This window comes from Danio rerio, chromosome 6 (genome assembly GCF_049306965.1).
Source record: "Danio rerio strain Tuebingen ecotype United States chromosome 6, GRCz12tu, whole genome shotgun sequence".
Classification (NCBI taxonomy): Eukaryota; Metazoa; Chordata; class Actinopteri; order Cypriniformes; family Danionidae; genus Danio; species Danio rerio.
Genome location: NC_133181.1, coordinates 51,183,601 through 51,203,988, shown reverse-complemented (window position 1 = coordinate 51,203,988; position 20,388 = coordinate 51,183,601). Strand labels below are relative to the sequence as shown.

Sequence of the window (20,388 nt, the reverse complement as noted above, 5' to 3'; positions counted from 1 at the left end):
GTCAGATGGATGGATGGTTTGATGAATGGGTGGATGGATGGATCTATGGATGGATGGATGAATGGATCTATGGATGGATCTATGGATGGATCTATGGATGGAGGGATGGATGGAAGTGTTGGTTGGATAGATGCATAGATGGATGGATGGATTAAAAGCTCACATACTCAGATGCATATGCACACACACACACACACACACAAACCCAATCTAACCCAAACAAACTCCAGCAGTCTTACCGTCCACACAGGATGGAGCAGCTCTTGTTGTTCCAGCCACTTGCCCAGGGAAGCAGGAGCACTTGACAGTTTGGGAGCGCTCCTCGATTTTGTTCTTGTTACAGCAGCGGTGGGCAGCAATGACCTCACAGGTTCCCGCTTTGACGTGCACTGAGGAAAAACAACAAGGACATCGAGTCTATTAAAATCAACCAGCTGTTTCAAAAGAAAACCATGAGGCACTAATGCATATTCTGCTGCTGCTGCAATCGAAATGAATAAGTTGGTGAAGGCAGTGTACAATTTAATGAATGCTAATGCAAGCAGTGTGATTCGTCTCAGGTCAGAAAATCTCACATGTGATCAACGGTTGGTTTTACGATTCACTTTAGTCATTTACAAGAAAAGCAGTTAACTGGCAATCACACACCTTCTAAGGTCATTTCAGGCGCTTTATTTATCTGTTCTCAGTTTTGTTTTGTTCATCCTTTATTTACTGCTAAAGGAGGAATGCTACTTAGCATATAAAAGTGCGTATTCACACATCATCATTTTGAAGCTCTAAATTGAGGAGCTGACAAAAAAGAAAAGCGTGTAAAAACATTTTGAAAGTTTTAGTGTACCTTTCAAATCAGCCCTAATTGCATTGCTAAAGATTTTCAATTTAAGACTTGAGTTAAAAATTGATTGAAAAAGGGGCCTCCATTTTCCCATTAGCCGGCCAATCTCAAAATCTCATCAACAACATTAAAAACATTTTGCCTGCAATCAATAAAGAGCCTTTAACGTGCACACAAAAGGGTCTGTGGAGCGGCAGGCCGATCGTATAGGCTTGGAAAAGAAAAACAGAGATTTAGCGATGCAAACGCTGGCGGGTTGAAAGGCTGAAGCCTCTTTTGTGTGATTATCTCTCAAGCCGAACACACTGCAGGGCCAAAGTTAATTTGGAAAAAGTTTGAAGCAGATGCAAATTGAATATTCAGTGGAGTTTGTTCCAACAGCTTATAGAAAATGATTGCTTTGACTCATTCAATGTGCATTAGCGCCTTTATTTGTGTACCTTCCAACCACACGGCGCTCGTAAAAATCTATAAGAAAAACAAACTGAGCTGGGTTGCTCCACAAGCTGCAGTTTTAGAAGAATTTTCAATAATGTGGGCTGTAATGCGATGTAGAAGATGCTATAACAATATTTGCGTCCATTTACTGGGAAGGTATTTTAGGTGTTCATACATTCATTAATAAATGAGTATAGAAAACATACAATAACATTGAAATTTATTAAAAAGGGAGCCATTAAACCAAACAGTCCTTTTGAAAATCTATGAGAATAAACAACTGTACTGTTTTACTCCACAAGGCTAGAGATTTATGAGTTGATAGTCATACAAAACATGGTTTGAACCTTAAAAAGTCTAACTAAAACAGGCTATGACATTTGCACCTATTTACTGATATACACTCACCGGCCACTTTATTAGGTAGACCTTACTAGTACCGGGTTGGACACCCTTTTGCCTCCAGAACTGCCTCAATCCTTCATGGCATAGATTCAACAAGGTACTGGAAATATTCCTCAGAGATTTTGGTGAATATTGACATGATAGCATCACACAGTTGCTGCAGATTTGTCGGCCGCACGAGTGGTTATTTGAGTTACTGTTGCCTTTCTATTAGCTCCAACCAGTCTGGCCATTCTCCTCTGAACTCTGGCATCAACAAGGCATTTACGCCCACAGAACTGCCACTCACTGGATATTTTCTCTTTTTCAGACCATTGTCTGTAAACCCTAAAGATGGCTGGCGTGAAAATCCCAGTAGATCAGCAGTTTCTGAAATACTCAGACCAGCCCGTCTTGCACCAACAACCATGCCACGTTCAAAGTCACTTAAATACCTTTTCTTCTCCATTATGATGCTCAGTTTGAACTGCAGCAGATCGTCTTGACCATGTCTATTTGCCTTAATGCATTCAGTTGCTGCCATGTGATTGGCTGATTAGAAATTTGTGTTAACAAGTAGTAATAGGCATGTGTACCTAATAAAGTGGCCGGTGAGTGTTTATTTATGTTGTTCATTTCAGAAATGCTATACATTTATAAATCAAACTCAAAGCTATATGAAACAACAATGGAAAAATTAAATGTACCGTTAAATTAACAAAATACTAAATGTACATGTTTACTGTTGAATGATATGAATGCAAAATATTTAATCATATTAAAAAAGCAGTTTTACTCCTTTTTCAATATTATATGAGCTATATTTGCTTAAATAGTAGCATGATGTAAAAGATGGTTTGGATTTGTTCAAGTTAAAACATGCCAAATTAAATCTATATCATTTTATTTGTCATGGTATATTCAGAATCCTTTAGTCCTATGTTTTTTTCTGGTGAACTGACAGCTGTCAAGATGTCATTCTACACTCACTGCCTTCACAATCTGCCTCTGGTCAACATCAGTGTTGTACACTGTCTGATCCATACAAGCTCTAAAGTCACAGAACACATTGTTTTCTATAAATGTACAAACACTAATGAAAGCGCTAAAACTTTGGCTGTTTTGAATTGAATGCGATGAGTCTTGTGTGCGATACCTGTGAGCCGCTGTAGCCGTGAAGCAATACTAAAATGTAAATATCCTACTGCTTTTTTTAATATCGACCTCTAATGAAATTGTTTCCTGTTTCTTAGTTTCTAACAAAAATTGTATTCCTTTTGAGACCAACTAGCCCTTCTTAAAATGTTTTTATTAGAAAGAAAAATGGAAATAAATTAAAACAAAAGGTAAAAGTTCAGTTGAAGTACTAATTCCTACTAAATTGGATTGATAATACTGGATTATCATTGCCTATTAATATGATATTGGTTGTTTATTAATACTTATAATAAAGTATGATCTTATTCTACATCTTATTCTAATCCTACCCAATATACCTAAATCCAACTAATTATATAGAGCCACATTAGTCGTTTATTGAGCTAAAAGTTTTAATAAATGGTTTATTAATAGCAAGAACTGTACCTTAAAATAAAGTGTGACCTAATAAAATATAAAAAGACTTAAAAACTATATTTATTTAACTAAATATTGCTCAAACAAAAAACTATAACTAAATTATTATTAAAATAATAACGATACAATTTAATTTTAAAAATACAAAATAATTACAATTTTTATTTATTTGTTTATTTATTTTTCAGTATTCTCCCCAACATTGTGTGGTATAGGGAATGACAGACACTAACAACACCAATGTCATTTCCTTAGGAACAAATAAGAAGAAGAAGAAGAAGAAGAAAAAGAAGAAGAAGAAGAAGAAGAAGAAGAAGAAGAAGAAGAAGAAGAAGAAGAAGAAGAAGAAGAATTTTATATTTATTAAAATATTCATAATATTGAAAGGAAACATTGAAAAACTGGCTAAATAATTTAAGTTTTTATTATTATTATTATTGTTGTTATTATTTTTTTAAACAACATTCACTAACACTAACACTGACACACACTAACAACACCAAAGCAATTTCCTCAGGAACAAACACTAATAATAAATTACATTTTAAAATTGCATAAAATAATAACAAAAATATTTAAATCAAACTTAATATAAAATAATTACAAACTGGCTAAATAATGTTTTTAAAAAAAAAAAACATTCTCTCCAACATCATGTGGTAGGGAATGAGTCACTAACAACACCAATGTCATTTCCTTAGGATCAAATATTAATAATAATAATAATAATAATATTAATAATAATAATAATAGTAATTAGATTTTTAGTTAAAATAATGATAATAATATTTAAACAAAATATTTAAAAACTGGCTAAATAATGTAAGTTTTTATTTAACAACACCAATGTAAATTCATTAGAAACAAATAATATTAATAAATAAAATAATTTATTTTAATAAAAGTAAAAATGTATTTAAAGAATAATTAAAAACTAGCTATATAAATGTAAGTTTTCACTTCCACTTACACTAACAAAACCAATGTCACGGCTTGAGTTCCTTAGGAACACTTATATTCATGTGTTTTGAATGAACCGTAAGTTAAAAGCATCTGCCGAATGAATACATGTAGATGATATTATCACTGTGCTCGAGAGATTGTGTAAAAACTCAAAAGCTTTTAAATTTGGCAAGGAAAATGAACAGTTCTATGTTTGGCACTGCTCAAAATGTGTTCCTTTACTCGAGGTCACGCTGAAATCGAATCAAATTCACAAAACAAAGAAAGTGTCATGTTCCTGGAACGGAATGTTTTTGGCACAACCACAGAGATCAGCACCGACACAGGAGCACCTGATCCCAGATCAGCCCTCAACCTGCTGCAGGAAAGCCTCTCTCAGGATTGCTGCCTTCATTACACCGCAGGAAAAGGTTGGCATGGCCTGGAGAAACAGTGCAAACTACTGATTAAACCATAACCCTTCCGCCAAGGTCATAAACAAGCCAACCAAATCTATAGGCAGAGTGTGTGTGTACGTGAGCAATCGGCTCCTAAGAAGATTAAGTGGCCAGTGTTTAGCAAGGTGCCCGAGGACCAACAAAGAGAATTAAACAGCTACTTCTTGGCTCTCTAGACTAGACTGATGTGAGACTTTTTCTAAGGAGTAGCAATGCACAGATCAACCGAATAGAAATCGAAGATGCCGGTTTTTCCAATGCGTGACTGGAAATCGAACATTTATTTTTAGCTTTTTATTATGGCTAATATTTGTTCTGGACTTTCATATGGTAGTCTGCAGAGCAATAATTTTATACTTCAAAGCGTTTTGTAATACGGTGTGAATTCTGCATCAACAAATTGAACTGACTTTCCTTACTTTCCCAATTCTTAGAAGTATTCTTTCATTCATTCATTTTCTGCCGCTTTTCCGGGGACAGCAGTCTTAGGAGAGAACCCCAGACTTCACTCTTCCCAAACACTTTCTACAGTTCCTCCGGTGGGTTCCCGAGGCATTCCCAGGCCAGCCAAGAGACATAGTCCATTCAGCGTATCCTGGGTCTTCCCCGAGGCCTCCTCTTGGTGGGACATGCCTGAAACACCTACCTAGGAAGGCGTCCAGGAGGCATCATCCGAAACAGATACCCGAGCCACCTCAGCTGATTTATCTCGATGTAAAGGAGCTTCAACATTACTCAACATTTAATAAAACTATTTTATGGATAAGACCTTTGTGTCTGGGCAGAGTTTTTTATGGCTAATGCTAAGCAATTGCTTGGCACTTTAATTGTTTCAAAAAGTAAAAAAAAATCAGGTTATATGTGTCACGAAATCAACCAGACCACAATTCTGCTACTAAAATAAACTACAAATCCCATCATTTCCTGCACTTACACACCTGGCCCAGATCCCACTTGTTTGCAAACACACAGCTGAAGCTTGTGAGGACTGATTACCCAGACTATAAACACAGCACACACACACACGTCTTTGCTGAGTCCTGTAAACTGTTAGTAAGCATTTCTTAATGGTTCCTTGTCCTGCCTTCCCTGGTTTTGACCTTTGCTTTGTTTATTGTTTTATGTTGTTTTGCCGCCTGTCTCGACCATTCGCCTTTAGTCTGACTATGCATTTGGATTATCTGCATCCTCCAGTTTGTCCCTGTTTTGACCTTTTGGCTGCCTCATGATTCTCTTAGTGATGTTGAAATAAAGCTTTATTAACCAGTGAACCGTTCTACTTAATTGTATCGGAAAAGATTTGTTACTCCAAGCTTTTCAAATCAGAGCTCGATGAGGATCTCTGCTGGTTAAAGTGTGGGAAAGCACTGTGTTGGAAAAATGTCAAACTTTAACAAATGACCAACTCTTTCATGTAGTAATAGAACAATGGTAATATAAACAAATTGCTCATTTACTGTAGGTTTTTTTTGTGCTACATTAACACTGATAAAGGTAGTAAAATCCAAGGTATTAAAAAGTATTTGTTTAATATATTTCAACTGGTCCTACACCCACCCACTTATTCCTAGCCGGGATTAAACCAGTGATTCCTTCATGGAAGGTGAATACTCTAAGGAGGAGACTTTAGTATGGTCCAAAAGCTTTCTACTAAAAATTACTATTGTATTTTAGTTGAATTACTGGTGCCTGAGACCAGTGCATGCTTTGAAACAGTACTATGTAATTGATGCCTAATCTCTCACGCTATACACTTTACTAACCCACGAGGATGTTTAAACCTTTTAATCAAAATTATTTATAATTTTTAAATTATTATTATCTATTATAGTCATGTGGGTATAGGAGGAAATAAAATTTTGAACGTCACAGATCACGTGATTATGGCAAAACGAATCAAGCTCCGCTATACTGCTTCACTGCGAGATGTATCTTTTTTTTGATACATGCTTCGAAGCCTCAGTGGATGACGTCACATCACCAGATTCTTCTAATAACCAGCAAGTGGATCCTCAACTCCAATGTACCCTAAATCATTACAATATGTTAGGGAGAATAGTTATTAAACATCTATTTCTAATGGTTTCAATCAGTATATTTGGAGTTAGGGTTGGGTCGATAGACGATGCCATCTTCGTTCGTCGATAGCCAATAGACAACACGATGCTGAGCCGGCATCGCCGATCCTCCGCCCCACCCCTATTGCAAACCCGCTCTCGAAAAATACTTACTTAAGCCCCGTTTACACTAAAACGTCTCAGTATTAAAATGGCATTTTAGAAAGAAAATGATCCAAATCCACACAGTGTTTTACCCAGCATATCTGAACAGCCCTCCGTCCGCTGTGAAAATCGTGAAAATTCACACACAAACACACACACACACACAGCCATACAAACACAGCCACACAAACACAGCCACACAAACACAGCCACACACACTGTCATGCGCTCGTCTGAGCTGAGCTCCAGAGAGCCGTGCATGTCGGACAGTTTATCAAGGTTATACCGCTTAATCACGTTTCACTACAGTTGTTAAACGTGATATTTAATGAATCTTGTCTCTAACAACTTTTCAGTCTTTTAAATCTATCAGGTAATGTGTCACAGCTCAGTATACTGCTTCAGTCTTTTACTTTTACACTTGTAATAAGTAATTTTTTTGTGAAAACCTCAGAAACTGTTGGTTGTGCACCTTTTTTACTGACCAACCTCCCGCGGAAAATTTAATTGACAGGTGGTAATTTGTGTGTAACTTATCTTTATTTATGATTTGTTAATGGGTAAAACAAAGACCATGCGGGTCAGGTAATCAAAATGGTAGGCTACAAATAATTAATTCGTTATGAATTAATTAATTATTCATAAATAATTAACTCACCTCTGCCTTTGACGACGATGCTATCGTCCATCGCGATGTTTCACATTAGACATCGTACAATGCCAAATTGGTCGACATCGCCCAACCCTAATTGGAGTATTGTTGCATTTGAAAAAACTACACCGGCTCATAAGTCGAGAAATACTGTAAGAAAATTCTAAAAAATTCAATACTAAGAAGTTTTATTAAACAGGGTTTCTACAGGCTTCACACAGAAGACTTTTAAGACTATTACGAATCAAATTTACACAGAACTAAGTCCTAAAGATTTTTTTTCTAATAGCCTGGTTGGCCCAGAGTAAAATATTTTTACTTGCCCTTAAAAAAATTCTAATTTTGTTGTTTCTTAGCAACAAATTTGATATAATGTATCAAAACAAACAAACTCTAGTTGTTCACATACGCTTAACTTTAAAATAAAAAAATTAAAAAACTAAATGGACAAATGTATGTACAACTGTCTGTTAAGGTCAGTGACCTCACCCGGTAGCTCAACCTAAATAGAACTTTTAAACAAATGTAATTGTAAGGTAGACAGATTATCCATATTGGTAAATAGAGTTAATTCAAAAAACATATGTTAAAAGTTTTATTGAGATGGATTGCTGGTGAGTAGATAGGTGTTGGCCAGATTGGGGTAGCTTTACATGGACATTTAGGAAAAATTAAGACTTGTTTAAACCTTTAAGACTTTAAGACCACACTGATTAAAGTATCTTGATGAGAAACTCCTGTTTAGGTGAATTTGCAGTTTTATTCAGTCTATCTAATGGTTTTGTTTTGAACAGATATGTTTGTTATGTAGCATAAGATAAAATCAAATAATTAATCAGAACTTTTTAATATCTTTTTTACATTTAAAAATACATTTTAAAAACAATACAAAAATTCAATATAAAAAACAAACCCAAAAAATGGGGGAAAATAAAATCTGCCAATTTGCTTGTAAAAACAAAATCCACAATCACAATTGGCCATGAAAAAAAATCAATATTGCTTCCTCACTAGTATGGGGGCGTTAAGTCTTTCTTTGGGCATGTGTGCAAAATTTCCATGCACTCACGATGGCTGCGATCGATACGTTTCACTTAAGGTGTGCAGGCTGGTCGTCTGCTGGAGTGGAGGAACGTCTGCCTCGGCAGCAGGAGCAGAGCGGTCGGCCCGCTAACAATAATGGGACTCTTAGACACTGCTTTCTACACCAAAATCAAATCCATTGATCCCACATTGACAAGCACCGTTATCTCAGTAAAGACCAAGAAGAACTGAACAACTATATGGATGATTAAAGGCAAAATTAATCGGGATAAGTCATATTTATGTAAAATTAAAATTAATAAATAATAAATAATAATAAATAATAAATCAGAATTATGAGCACTTCTAGATTTTTTCCCCAATATCTGTTTAGAAAAAAAAAATTCAACATATTTCTAAACATAATAGTTTTAATAACTTATTACTAATACCTGATTCCTTTTATCTTTGCCATGATGACAGCACATAATATTTTAGGTTAACTAGGCAACTTAGGGCAATTAGGCAAGTCGATGTACAATGATAGTTTTTTTTTTCTATAGACAAATCGAAGAGGGAAAAAATATTACTTTAGAGGGCTAATAATATTGACCTTAAAATGGTCATTTGGGAAATATTTGAAAAAAAATTTAAAAAATTTTAAAAATCCCATGAGGGCGAATCATTTTGACTTGAACTGTATATTTTATTATGTATGGTATAGTATTTTTCTTTGAATCTGAACAATTAAAAACAAAATTTTTATTAATTAGAAATGAGCAATTTAATTATAATATTTAATAACTCTGAAACTCTTCTTATATATATCCTACATAAAGCAAATTCAATAAATAATAAATGTGTGAAAAGTTGACTAATGAATGACTACTAGTCTACCAGGAAATACTTTAGTGAAGGGCAGACCTACAAAAATCTTAATCTTGTTTTAGCAGCAATATTTCAAATCTAATAATTTATTTAGTTTACCTTTATTATAACAACATAAAACAAAATAACCATTACCACAGAAAACAACCAGTAAAGTTCTCAGTGTCACAGTATCAATCATCACCACATAAACAATATAATCCACAGATTGTAATTAAGAATAAACCACATATCAAAAAGAACAAAGAATGAAAAAATCTGCAAATAGACAAATACATTAAACAAACAAACAAACATATAAACGAATAAATAAATAAATAAATAAACAAATAAATAAATAAATAAACAAATAAATAAATAAGCACAATTAGGCAGGGTTTATGGTGATCAACAATTGATGAACAATTTGCAAAAAGGTATGTGAAAACCTTGGTATTACCAAAGACTATAGAATACACAAGATGTGTCACTATAATTTTGAATGGGGAAAAGTGTAACCGTCAATATGGTGAAGGAAGCCCTGCCTACTAGTACAGGAGCCAATCATCGACCACTATAGACTGACAATTCTCCGGGGAAAAGCTCAAACCATACGTGTGCTTTTACAAAATTTCCTGTGGTCAACAAACACATTGGAATTTCAGCGAATACTTGCTTCACAGACATAAGAAATATTTCCACATAAAGCTTAAAATCTTGTAAATGAACCCACTGTAACCTGTATAAAACAACAACAAGGTACAGTCTGTCCTTCCAAACACACATCACTTGGCAGCAATTACTCAAATGCCCACAAACTTGTAAACAAAAAGTCGCAGTCAAGATTTGCCATCAAGACCAAGTTGTGGATTTCCTCTGAAGACCAGGGCGATATTACGTAGCATTATTCAGAGGATGATAATGCGTAGAACAGCCATAAATGAGTGTCTTGATCTTGTCCCTTTTGAGTGCTCATGCGCATTAGCCAATGTTTAGAAACAAATCTTACAGTATGAGACAGCTGTTGTTTAATTTTATTAGTGATTCCAAATATGTAATGTAATCGTAAACTTGCTAAACTATTTTAGAGAATTTGATGTTTCCCTGTTCAGACAGAATGCCTGAGCACACTGCCTGAAAGGCATTTCTAAGATTTCCACAAAGTGAAATGACTTGTCATAAAGGGACTTTGGTATTACGAACTTATGGAAAGGCGTCCAGGTCTGATAAGCCATTTTCCCCCTTGGCCAGTGGGTAATATATTCCAGTGACATAAGATTAACAATTACTTCATACTATGCCATTCTAACACTGTCAATGGTTTATCAGATATCCAATTAAGAAATATAATCTTCCCTACTATTTATGACTTAAGTCACAATTTATTTTGAGGGTCCGATTGCTGAATTTAAGTTACATTGCATCTACATGCCAACTAATTCTCATTAGGGTTAGGGTTAGGATTAGTGTAAATTGACATGTTTCTTATAGTCAGTTAAATGTCTGTTGAAGGAGCAATATCAACAGATATTAAGCACACAGTCTACTAATGCTCAAGTGGACCATCAAAATAAAGTGTTACCATGGCTTACAGTACATGAGAATGCAGTCAATTGGTTTAAATTGTGTAATTTATTATTCACAAGTATGCATAAAATATGTGTATTTATCTGTTTCGAAATAACCAATATCTTTCCAAACACAATAAAGCAAAAAAAATCGAACATATGTTTTTTTTTCCAACTGCCCAAAAAGTCTTTCAAGCAATGACAAACATATGGTTATTTCACAGGATTTGCAAATGTTGCTGGCACTTGTCAGATGTGGTTAGGATCTAAGAGTCTCCATGCAGTCTCTCATTAATGCGAGTTGAAGGGTAAAATCATCTAACATTGGGATGTGTGACATTCTCCACAAGGGTAAAGGCCATTTTAAAAATAAAACAGAACAGATTGCAGCGCCTCAGTTGCAAGTATGAGCATTAAGCAGGCAGTTTTTTCCCCTTATGCCTTACTTCTGTGCTTTTTCAGTCTGTCACTGATGGGCTTTTTGGATCTGAGTGGCTCTTTTTCCCCACAAATAGTCGGCGAACATATTGACGAATAACAAAAAGGGAAAGAAAACATATAAAATGTCCCTGCTAAGCTGCTATCGAATTAGCATAACACAGCCAGCCTCTGCTTTGCTGCAAGAGAGAGAGATGACAGACTTTGTGTTCACAAAATTGCTATTCAAAGGTTGTTTTTCCACCTAGAAACATTGTGATGGAGACGCTGGATGAAAATACAAGAGGATGAGGTGCTTAACCGCTAAAGCAAAGGCTGACTAAACAGCGGCATATATCTCAGACAAACATAGTAAACAAATGATTAAACCGTCATTAGCCGAGGACACGTCAAAACAGCTATTATGTTGCCACGCTAAACAAAAGCGTAAAGAGGGTGCCCTTAAAAGTACAATCTGCTTTCGTTTCATGTGACAGGCAACAATTACCCATGAACAATAACAAAGCCTCTTCATATCTGCTAACTCCTCTCACATGTTTCAAACGCAGAGCTCTGTTAGCGGCCTCAAAGCTACTATCTAAAGCGACAGTTTCTGTTTAACCAAGAGCAAAAATAAACCACTGCAGAGCACATTTGAGTCCATATCACTCCACACTCTTAAAAACAGGGGTGTTTTCACAGCAATGTCATCGAACAGCCTTTTATTTTTGCCCTATCCCATTGAGTGTTTCTTAAAAGAACCAATTTTGGAAGAACATTTGAATCTTTTTCCACTATAAAGGACCTTTTGTGTGATAGAGAGCTTCAATGTTGGTAAAAGTGCTTCAATCATGCTTTTTTGGGTGTATATTTCATATACGACAGTGTGTAGGATCAAAGTGCACAATAAAAGCTGTTATTGCATGAAAAAAAACAGAATCTATTCTGAACTGCCTGAAACGGGTCGTCATTTAAAGGGATAGTTCACCCAAAAATAAAAATTTACTTACTCATTACAACTATAAGTGATTCCCAACCACTCATTAATTTTCCTTCGGCTTAGTCCATAATTTATCAGGGGTCGCCACAGTGGAATGAACTGCCAACTATTCCTGCATATGTTTTGCACAGCGTATGCCTTTCTTGTTGTTAAACAAACACTGGGAAACACCCATACGCACTCGCATTCACACAAACACTCATAAACTACAGGCAATTTAGTTAATCCAATTCACCCATGGTTTCTGCTACACTCATTCTTCCATGGCCGGGGAGCCACGCCAAAATGATCCCGCCACGGCAACATTCCAGCTTTTTATTCAAAACATTCAGTTGTGTTTTTTTTTTTTTTAATAGCGGGTGATAATTGCACTAAAACGTATTAAAAGGTAAGATATAATTATAAAATTATAACAGAGCAAGCTTTTCTGTAGCCATAGTAGTGTTGTGCGTTGTTCGTTTAACCCTTCAAGGTTACGTGCTGACTGACAGACTGAAAGGTGCGTGATGCGTGAGGCCAGCAAACACGACATATAGCCATTTCACTTTACTTCAGGACGCATTAATACCGCTCTGTAAGCCTATTGGAGACATTCATAAATATTCCTAGCAAATCTAATAAATGTTGTAGACATACTTGTTACATAAACGCACTAAATCGCACTTCAGCAGCGTTTATTTGAGAGCGCACAAGAAGATTTGTGCTTGAGCAGTGTATATTTCAGGGGGCGTGCAAGAAGTTTTGTGCAAGAGCAGAGGAAATCGGAGCGCAAGCAAAGCAATTTCGACATGTAATACTGAGCTCACGACATTTGTCATTGAAATAACGCCTCAGGTAGTTGGTAGATCTGTGTAAAAAAAGGCCTGCCACCACAGCTGAAAAAAACCTAGAGGAAACACTGTCACCTATAGAGCATGTCTGTAGGGGAAAACCGGAGCACCTGGAGAACATGCAAACTCCACACAGAAATGCCAACTGGCCCAGCTGTGACTTTCCAGCTATTTTTTGGTCACTTCCTAATAACCTAAAATCAACGTCATTTGACGTCATTGTTGGACACCAAAAAAACGTTGTCCTTAGACGCTGGCTAGATATTGAATTTTGGTCACCTGACATCACAACCTAAATCTAACCTATTAATGTCTTATGACGTTGTGTGCCTTCTGGACAACTAGATGCACTACAGAATGTTACGTTTACACACATCCACATGTACACATTACATGTAAATGCATCAGCTTTTCGCAGTGTAATACATACTACTCACTTGAGTACATTTGAAAGGTCTACTTTTTACTCATACTTTGAGTAATATTTACTTACAAAATCCGCAATGTAAATAGCAAAAGTGCCATGGAGTGACGCAACTGACTCTTAAAGGAAATGAGCAAGCATGACAGATATATCATAAGAAAATCACCAAGACTCACAAATAAACAATATTTTACTGCTGTCATTTAACAAAATGTATCAAATTAAAGAAATATTACAGAGTAAAAACGTCAAGCCTCCGCTCCGCCGACGTAACACAAAGATCTAACCGGACAAACTGGTTGCGGCATAAAAGCCCTCCACACGGAGGAGGTGAGACGTCAGCCGGCGAGCGCGAAGAGGAGCGGCGTCACACCGCCCCGTATCGTTTGCTTGAAAAAACTAAATGCAGTCATACCTAACTCCGGCCACGTAAATCACGGTCTCCAGAAACGTCCGCAGGGCTACGTTTTCAGAAAGAGCTTAGGTTGGAAATGAGAGATGAGACTCTGATTGGTTTATTTTCAAAACACACCCATAACTCATTAAGAGAATAAGCACAACTTATAAGGCTTTAGCGCCATGAGCTTTAGACTTTGCGCCTAGATCGTTAAAGTAGAGCCCTGAGTTTGCAGGTAAGAACTCACTGATTCAAATGATCTGGTCAGAGTGAGTTTGCAGCTGATGACTCACTGATTTACAGTAAATGATCTGGTCAGAGTGAGTATACAATTAACAACTCTGATTCAACTGATTCAAATGATCCATTCAGAGCGAGTCTGGAGTTAATAACTCACTGATTTAAATGACTTGTTCAAAGCGAGTCTGCTGTTAGTGAGTCATTGATTGACATGATCCACTAAGAGCGAGTCTCCAGGTACAACTCACTTATTTAAATGATCCATGCAGGCACTTTAAGGGTTTATCATGTAACTAGCAGTAATCAGCAAAACCACTTTTATTTTAAGAGTGTGTATATATTTAAAGGACCAGAAGTTTTGATACTTAACCCTCACGTAAAAATGTATAATTCTCACTGCACTATATAATTACATATAAACTAAGCCTGAAAAAGCAGACTTCTCAAAAAAATCTAATTATATTCAGACATTAAGTGAGTCTGAATAGTTTGAACACATAAAAAAGCTTAATTGAAGCCTTCATGGAGTCAGCAGGATTATTGTTAAAGCAAACACACGAACATCGGCAGAGTCCTGATACTGTAGTCTCTCCAACCCAAGGCGCTTGACAGACAATATCAGCCTCACCGGTTCAATGGAGCAGGGACAGTAGGTGTGTGTGAGCGTGTGCGTGTGTGTGATGTATAGAGTCTGATATGTCCAAGACAGACTGACTCTTTATGGTTTTAGAGAACCATCTGTTCCTCCATCACTGTTCTATGCTCAATGAAGAAGGAAGAGTAATATTGATTTAGTCATCCGAGAGTTAAATAACATCATGAAGTATTCATTAACGGTGCACTGACCAGAGCACATGGGCACATCCGCAGAACACATTCCTTCACCAAAATAAAGATAAGAGTCACGCGCTGCACACATGCACTGTGCTTAGTGCTAGTAAAACACAACAATGGTTTTAATGAAAAGTTTAGGAATATAAGTCAGAATTATGAGCCCTCCTGAATTATTCTGTTTTGATGGAAAGAAGATTTTTAAACACATTTCTAAACATAATAGTTTGAATAAACTGATTTCTTTTATCATTTATTTCTTTGCCATGACGATATGATATTGTATAAGGGGGCTAATAATAATGACCTTAATATATATATATATATATATATATATATATATATATATATATATATATATATATATATATATATTTTTTTTTTTTTTTTCTTCTTATATATATATATATATATATATATAAATAACTTTTATTCTAGCTGAAATAAACCAAATAAGACTTTCTGCAGAAGAAAAAATATTATAGCAAATACTGTGAAAAATTCCTTGCTATATATATATATATATATATATATATATATATATATATATATATATATATATATATATATATTTATTTATATGTTTATCTCTGTATCTTTATTAAATGTTTATTGTTCAATTATTTCAAATGATTCAATTTCCATTTATTTCTTACATAAATGTTACTGTTAAATAATATGTTTTATTTAATTTTATTAAAATGTTATATGTTGATGCCAGTTTGTAAGACCATAAAAATATTAACTTGACTTCTTTGATCATTTGGAAAAGTGGCAGACGGTAGATTTTTCTGATAATTTACCTGTTGAACTGCAACCCAAGGAAATATTTGGTGAAGGGAAAATTAGGATTTGGTGTTACATTCAGTACTCGAGAGATCTGTAGAGTGGATGGCAACATCAACAGCCTGAGATATCACGACATCTGTGCTGCCCATTACACCACAAACAACAGGAGAGGGAAAATTCTTGAGCAGGATAGCGCTCCTCCTCATACTTCAGCCTCCACATCAAAGTTCCTGAAAGCAAAGGAGGTCAAGGTGCTCCAGGATTGGCCAGCCTAGTCACCAGACATGACATTATTGAGCACGTCTAGGGTAAGATAGAGGAGACTTGAAGATGAATCCAAAGAATCTTGATGATCTCTGGGAGTCTTGCAAGAACGCTTCTTTGCCATTCCAGATGCCTTTATTAATAAGTTATTTAAGTCAGTGGTTCTCAACTGGTTTGGCCATGGGACCCACATTTTACATGGTCATCAAGCCGCGACCCAATTTTTTAGGAACATTATATAATATAATTTTATAATTCATTTGTATTTATTTGTTAACATACACAACTGGTGACAGATATATCATGAGAAAATCACCAAGACTCACAAATAAACAATATTTTACTGCAGTCATTTAACAAAATGTATCAAATTATAGAAATATTACAGAGGAAAAATGTCAAATACTGTAAACAGTGGTTAGGGTAAGGAAAAGTTCAGTTACCATTAACTAGTCTGAACTGTTTATTAAACATTAACACTGATCCTATTCAACAGAACAGAAACCAGCAAATTAAAGTAAAATTATTAAAATAATCATAACCATTTTTATAATAATCACCAGTTATTTGCTCTTCTGCTTTTGTGTGGGCTTTCTTGGCCTTTGCTATACAGTGAGCACAAGCGGAGTGCCTGTACTTGTTTTGAACATGAAGATGTTAGGTGATGCCCTCAGCTATTGGAGTCGTCTTTGAAAATAGTCCACAGGTTTGTCCTTGCAACTGGGATGTTTGGTTTCTAAATTTCGTTTTAATTTAGAAGGTTTCATGCTCTCTTTTGAGAGCACCTCACTACATATGCACACTGAGGTTTTAAGTCTTTTTGTTGTCAATATATGTAAATCCACACTACATGCGCTGAAATTTTACATGTCAAACGTTACGATTGTTGCACGTGCAATTCAAAATAAAAGTCAGAAAAAAGCAAAATAAGTTAAAAATTAAACTTTTGTTGTTTTTTTGATCACACACTCCGTGAACCACTGAAAATGTTCCCCCACCAGTTGAGAAACACTGATTTAAGTCATTGCAAAGATGTATGGATGCAGTCCTCCAAGCTCATGGGAGTCAGACACAATATTCATTCTTTTCCCACCACACCATGACTTTATATTCTATACTGTACATTATTTCTGTTAAGTGTCAAGACTTTTGTCTAAGCAGAGTCAGGCCTTACTGTCCTAATTAAATAATTACAAATCAAGGCATGATCATATTTTATTTTGGTAAAATAAGCGTAATCTAGAGGACTTTGCCTTTCATAAAAGCCACTTCTGATACCAAATGATCAACTAGAAGTCATGTTATTATGTGTTGTTCCTAAAACTTGGATAGGCAGCTTTTGTCTTTTTTTTTTTTTTTTTTGGCTTTTTGACTTTTGTCAGGTAGTGTACAAGTGAAGATGAATTACTGTAATTATTTATATTATTAATAATAACAATCATTGTCTCTTGATCCTAAATAGTTGTTAACAAGTCATTCATTCATTTTCTTTTCATCCTAGTCCCTTTATTAATCCTGGGTCACCACAGCAGAATGAACCGCCAACTTATCCAGCATATGTTTTACGCAACGACTATGTTTAACCACTGCTCCACCATGACTGTTATTATTATTATTATTATTTATTATTTTTCTAATTATTATTTTTTAAAGCAAATCTGCACACTTTAACAACAAAAAAAACAACAAATTAAGCTACATTTATTGAAGATACAGGTGGTCAGTAACAGCAATTCAGCAACACCGCTCTTGACCGCAGTTCACTATAACTAGCAGATTACCAGCACATTCTCCAGGTTACGCTGCAGGAAATGAGTGTACTCTTTTCCCTCGACTCTGTGATCAAGCTCACTTTCAGCCTGTCTGTCCTAACACTTATTACTCAGTGTGACTGCAGCCAAAAGAAAGAAAAAGGCCTTTTTTCCCTTTTTTCCTTCTCTGACCACAGAGAGCAAGAGAAGTAGAGTGGCAACCCAATTACCATACCATCGCAATGGCAATTTACAGCAAGTCACTTATGAAATTGTTATGAGGCGATAGGAGAGCCGGCCAGAAATGGAAGATCAAATGCTCGTCTCGACAGCGCGGCGGTTACCTGATCAGAGGTGTTTGGCCGAAATGGTCTCGAAAAAGTCTAAATGAATAGATGTCACATCAAATGTTCTTTAGCGGGTCAGATCTCTGACATAAATACGCTGTGTTTTTCCTTGACACCGAGAGCCAGCGAGCCGTGGAGAAGCCCTGCGCTGACAGCAGATTTTCGCCTGCAAGGTATGGCCGTTCAGGTTCTGTTGAAAAACAACAGCAGCACACAAAACGCGGCTAAAGCACCTCTGTGGTTAGCGAAGGCTAATATGAAGTCAACGCTCCCAAAACAGGAGCCAATCTGGGCAGAGGTCCAACACTCATGCTGGGGTAAACAGAAATTGAAAAGCACACAACCGAAGCACACACACACACACACACACACACTCACATGCACAGAGAAACACCTTTTTTACTGTACTCTATGCTGACTGTCAAGTCTGTGATTCATCTTTGACTATGTTGGCTCAATGTCAATTATGTTTCAATACTCTCATGCTTTTTTTCAAATGTGTCATGTTATATTACATTATAATGTTTGATATTATTTGAGAGTGGCACAGTGGCGCAGTGGGTAGCGCTGTCGCCTCACAGCAAGAAGGTTGCTGGTTCGAGCCTCCGCTGGTTTAGTTGGCACCAGGTGTCTTTAGTACTGAACATTTCCTCAACATTCTCATTTTTGCTGAGATACTGAATTTGGGGTTTTTATTTTTTGTCATCAAAATTAGGAATGCACAATATATCAGTGGCCGTATCGTTATCAGCCGATAAATGCTATTTTAAAGATTATCGTTATCGATCCGATGTCTAAATTAGTCCGATATTTTGAAGCCGATTAATTACATAATTGTACAGAACTGCCTGCCTCGCGCATGCGTGGGCGGAACTTGTTCAGACTTGTCAAGTGCACTATAATGGATCTCTTCTAACATTGGTTATTCCTTTAAAGTCCGTCCTTTCTTCATGTGGTATTGCTGTGCGTTATAAACTCACTAAGTAACCATGTTCTTTATCATTGTAAATATGTTTGATTTAGTGCCATTGTGTATTTTGCTTTAAATCGCCTCAGGAAAAAAATACTACATGTGTAAACATAACAGCAGTGATGCACACATGCTAAACAACTTGTTGGGTTGTTTGTAATCTAATATGATTATTTGTTATTATCAACGCGTTGCTTGCCATGTGTTGCTGATGTAAGATTGTTTTCAGTTTGATCAGAATATTCATATTGATTACAATGCATGTGAGGGCTGCCTGTCACCGCACACACACACACACACACACACACACACACACACACACACACACACACACACACACACACTGATCTGACAGCCTTCACAGTAGCACGGGGAAGATGTGCGCCGGTCACTGAATCAAGCATAGGGGCTCTCTACTCGCCACATAGTTTCTTTATATTATGCTCTGTGTTTGTCTTCCGCAGTTGAGTGAAACTCTCAATGGTTTATCAAACTTTTCGTTGATCATTTTTCCTACAATTGGCGTCAAGAACGAACACATGAGCATTGTCTGATTGACAAGCAGCAGCTACATGTGTTCAAAAGAACCTAAAACGCCAAATAGGATGAATCTAAAGTAATAGAATCTGAATTTAGCTTTTCGCTTGTACGGTGGCTCTGAACTGTCAAAACACCTCTAAAAAAGGCTTTTTCGGACATGACATATTTGTACATATGTATATTACTGTAACATGTTTTATTCAGGAACATGAGCTGGTTTCAGTCCTTAGCTTTTTCATTTTCATTTTATTTAAAATATATTTAACTTGCTTGTTAATTAAATCCTATTTTGTTATTTAACCTATTATTTTTATGCAACAGTCAAGTTGCATGTTAATTTGCTATGAAGAAAAGGAAATAATTTATTTTTGGCATGCTGATTTATGTGAAATCGTGAATATAGGTCTATATAATCCCCTTGCAATTTTGAAATTATAACTTTTTTGCTTTGAGTAGACTATTCAGTTCATAAGAGCAGTTCAATGTTTTATGAAGTTTGCTGTATTAACGTATAACATTTTGAACTATTTATAATTATCGACCTATATACAGTATATTTGCTATTGGCCTCCAAGTCTGAAGAGTTATTGGTTATCAATATCGGCCAAAAAATCCATATTG

General features: G+C 35.9%; 1 protein-coding gene across 1 annotated transcript in view; it reads right to left on the bottom strand.

Annotated features, from left to right (window-relative positions):
• Positions 1–20,388, bottom strand: part of tafa3a (TAFA chemokine like family member 3a) — a 203,146-nt gene that overhangs the window by 20,058 nt on the left and 162,700 nt on the right. The window contains exon 3 of the mRNA XM_002662529.6: positions 240–389. Within this exon, the coding sequence (XP_002662575.2) occupies positions 240–389 (150 nt within the window). The remainder of the gene's footprint in view (positions 1–239; positions 390–20,388) is intronic.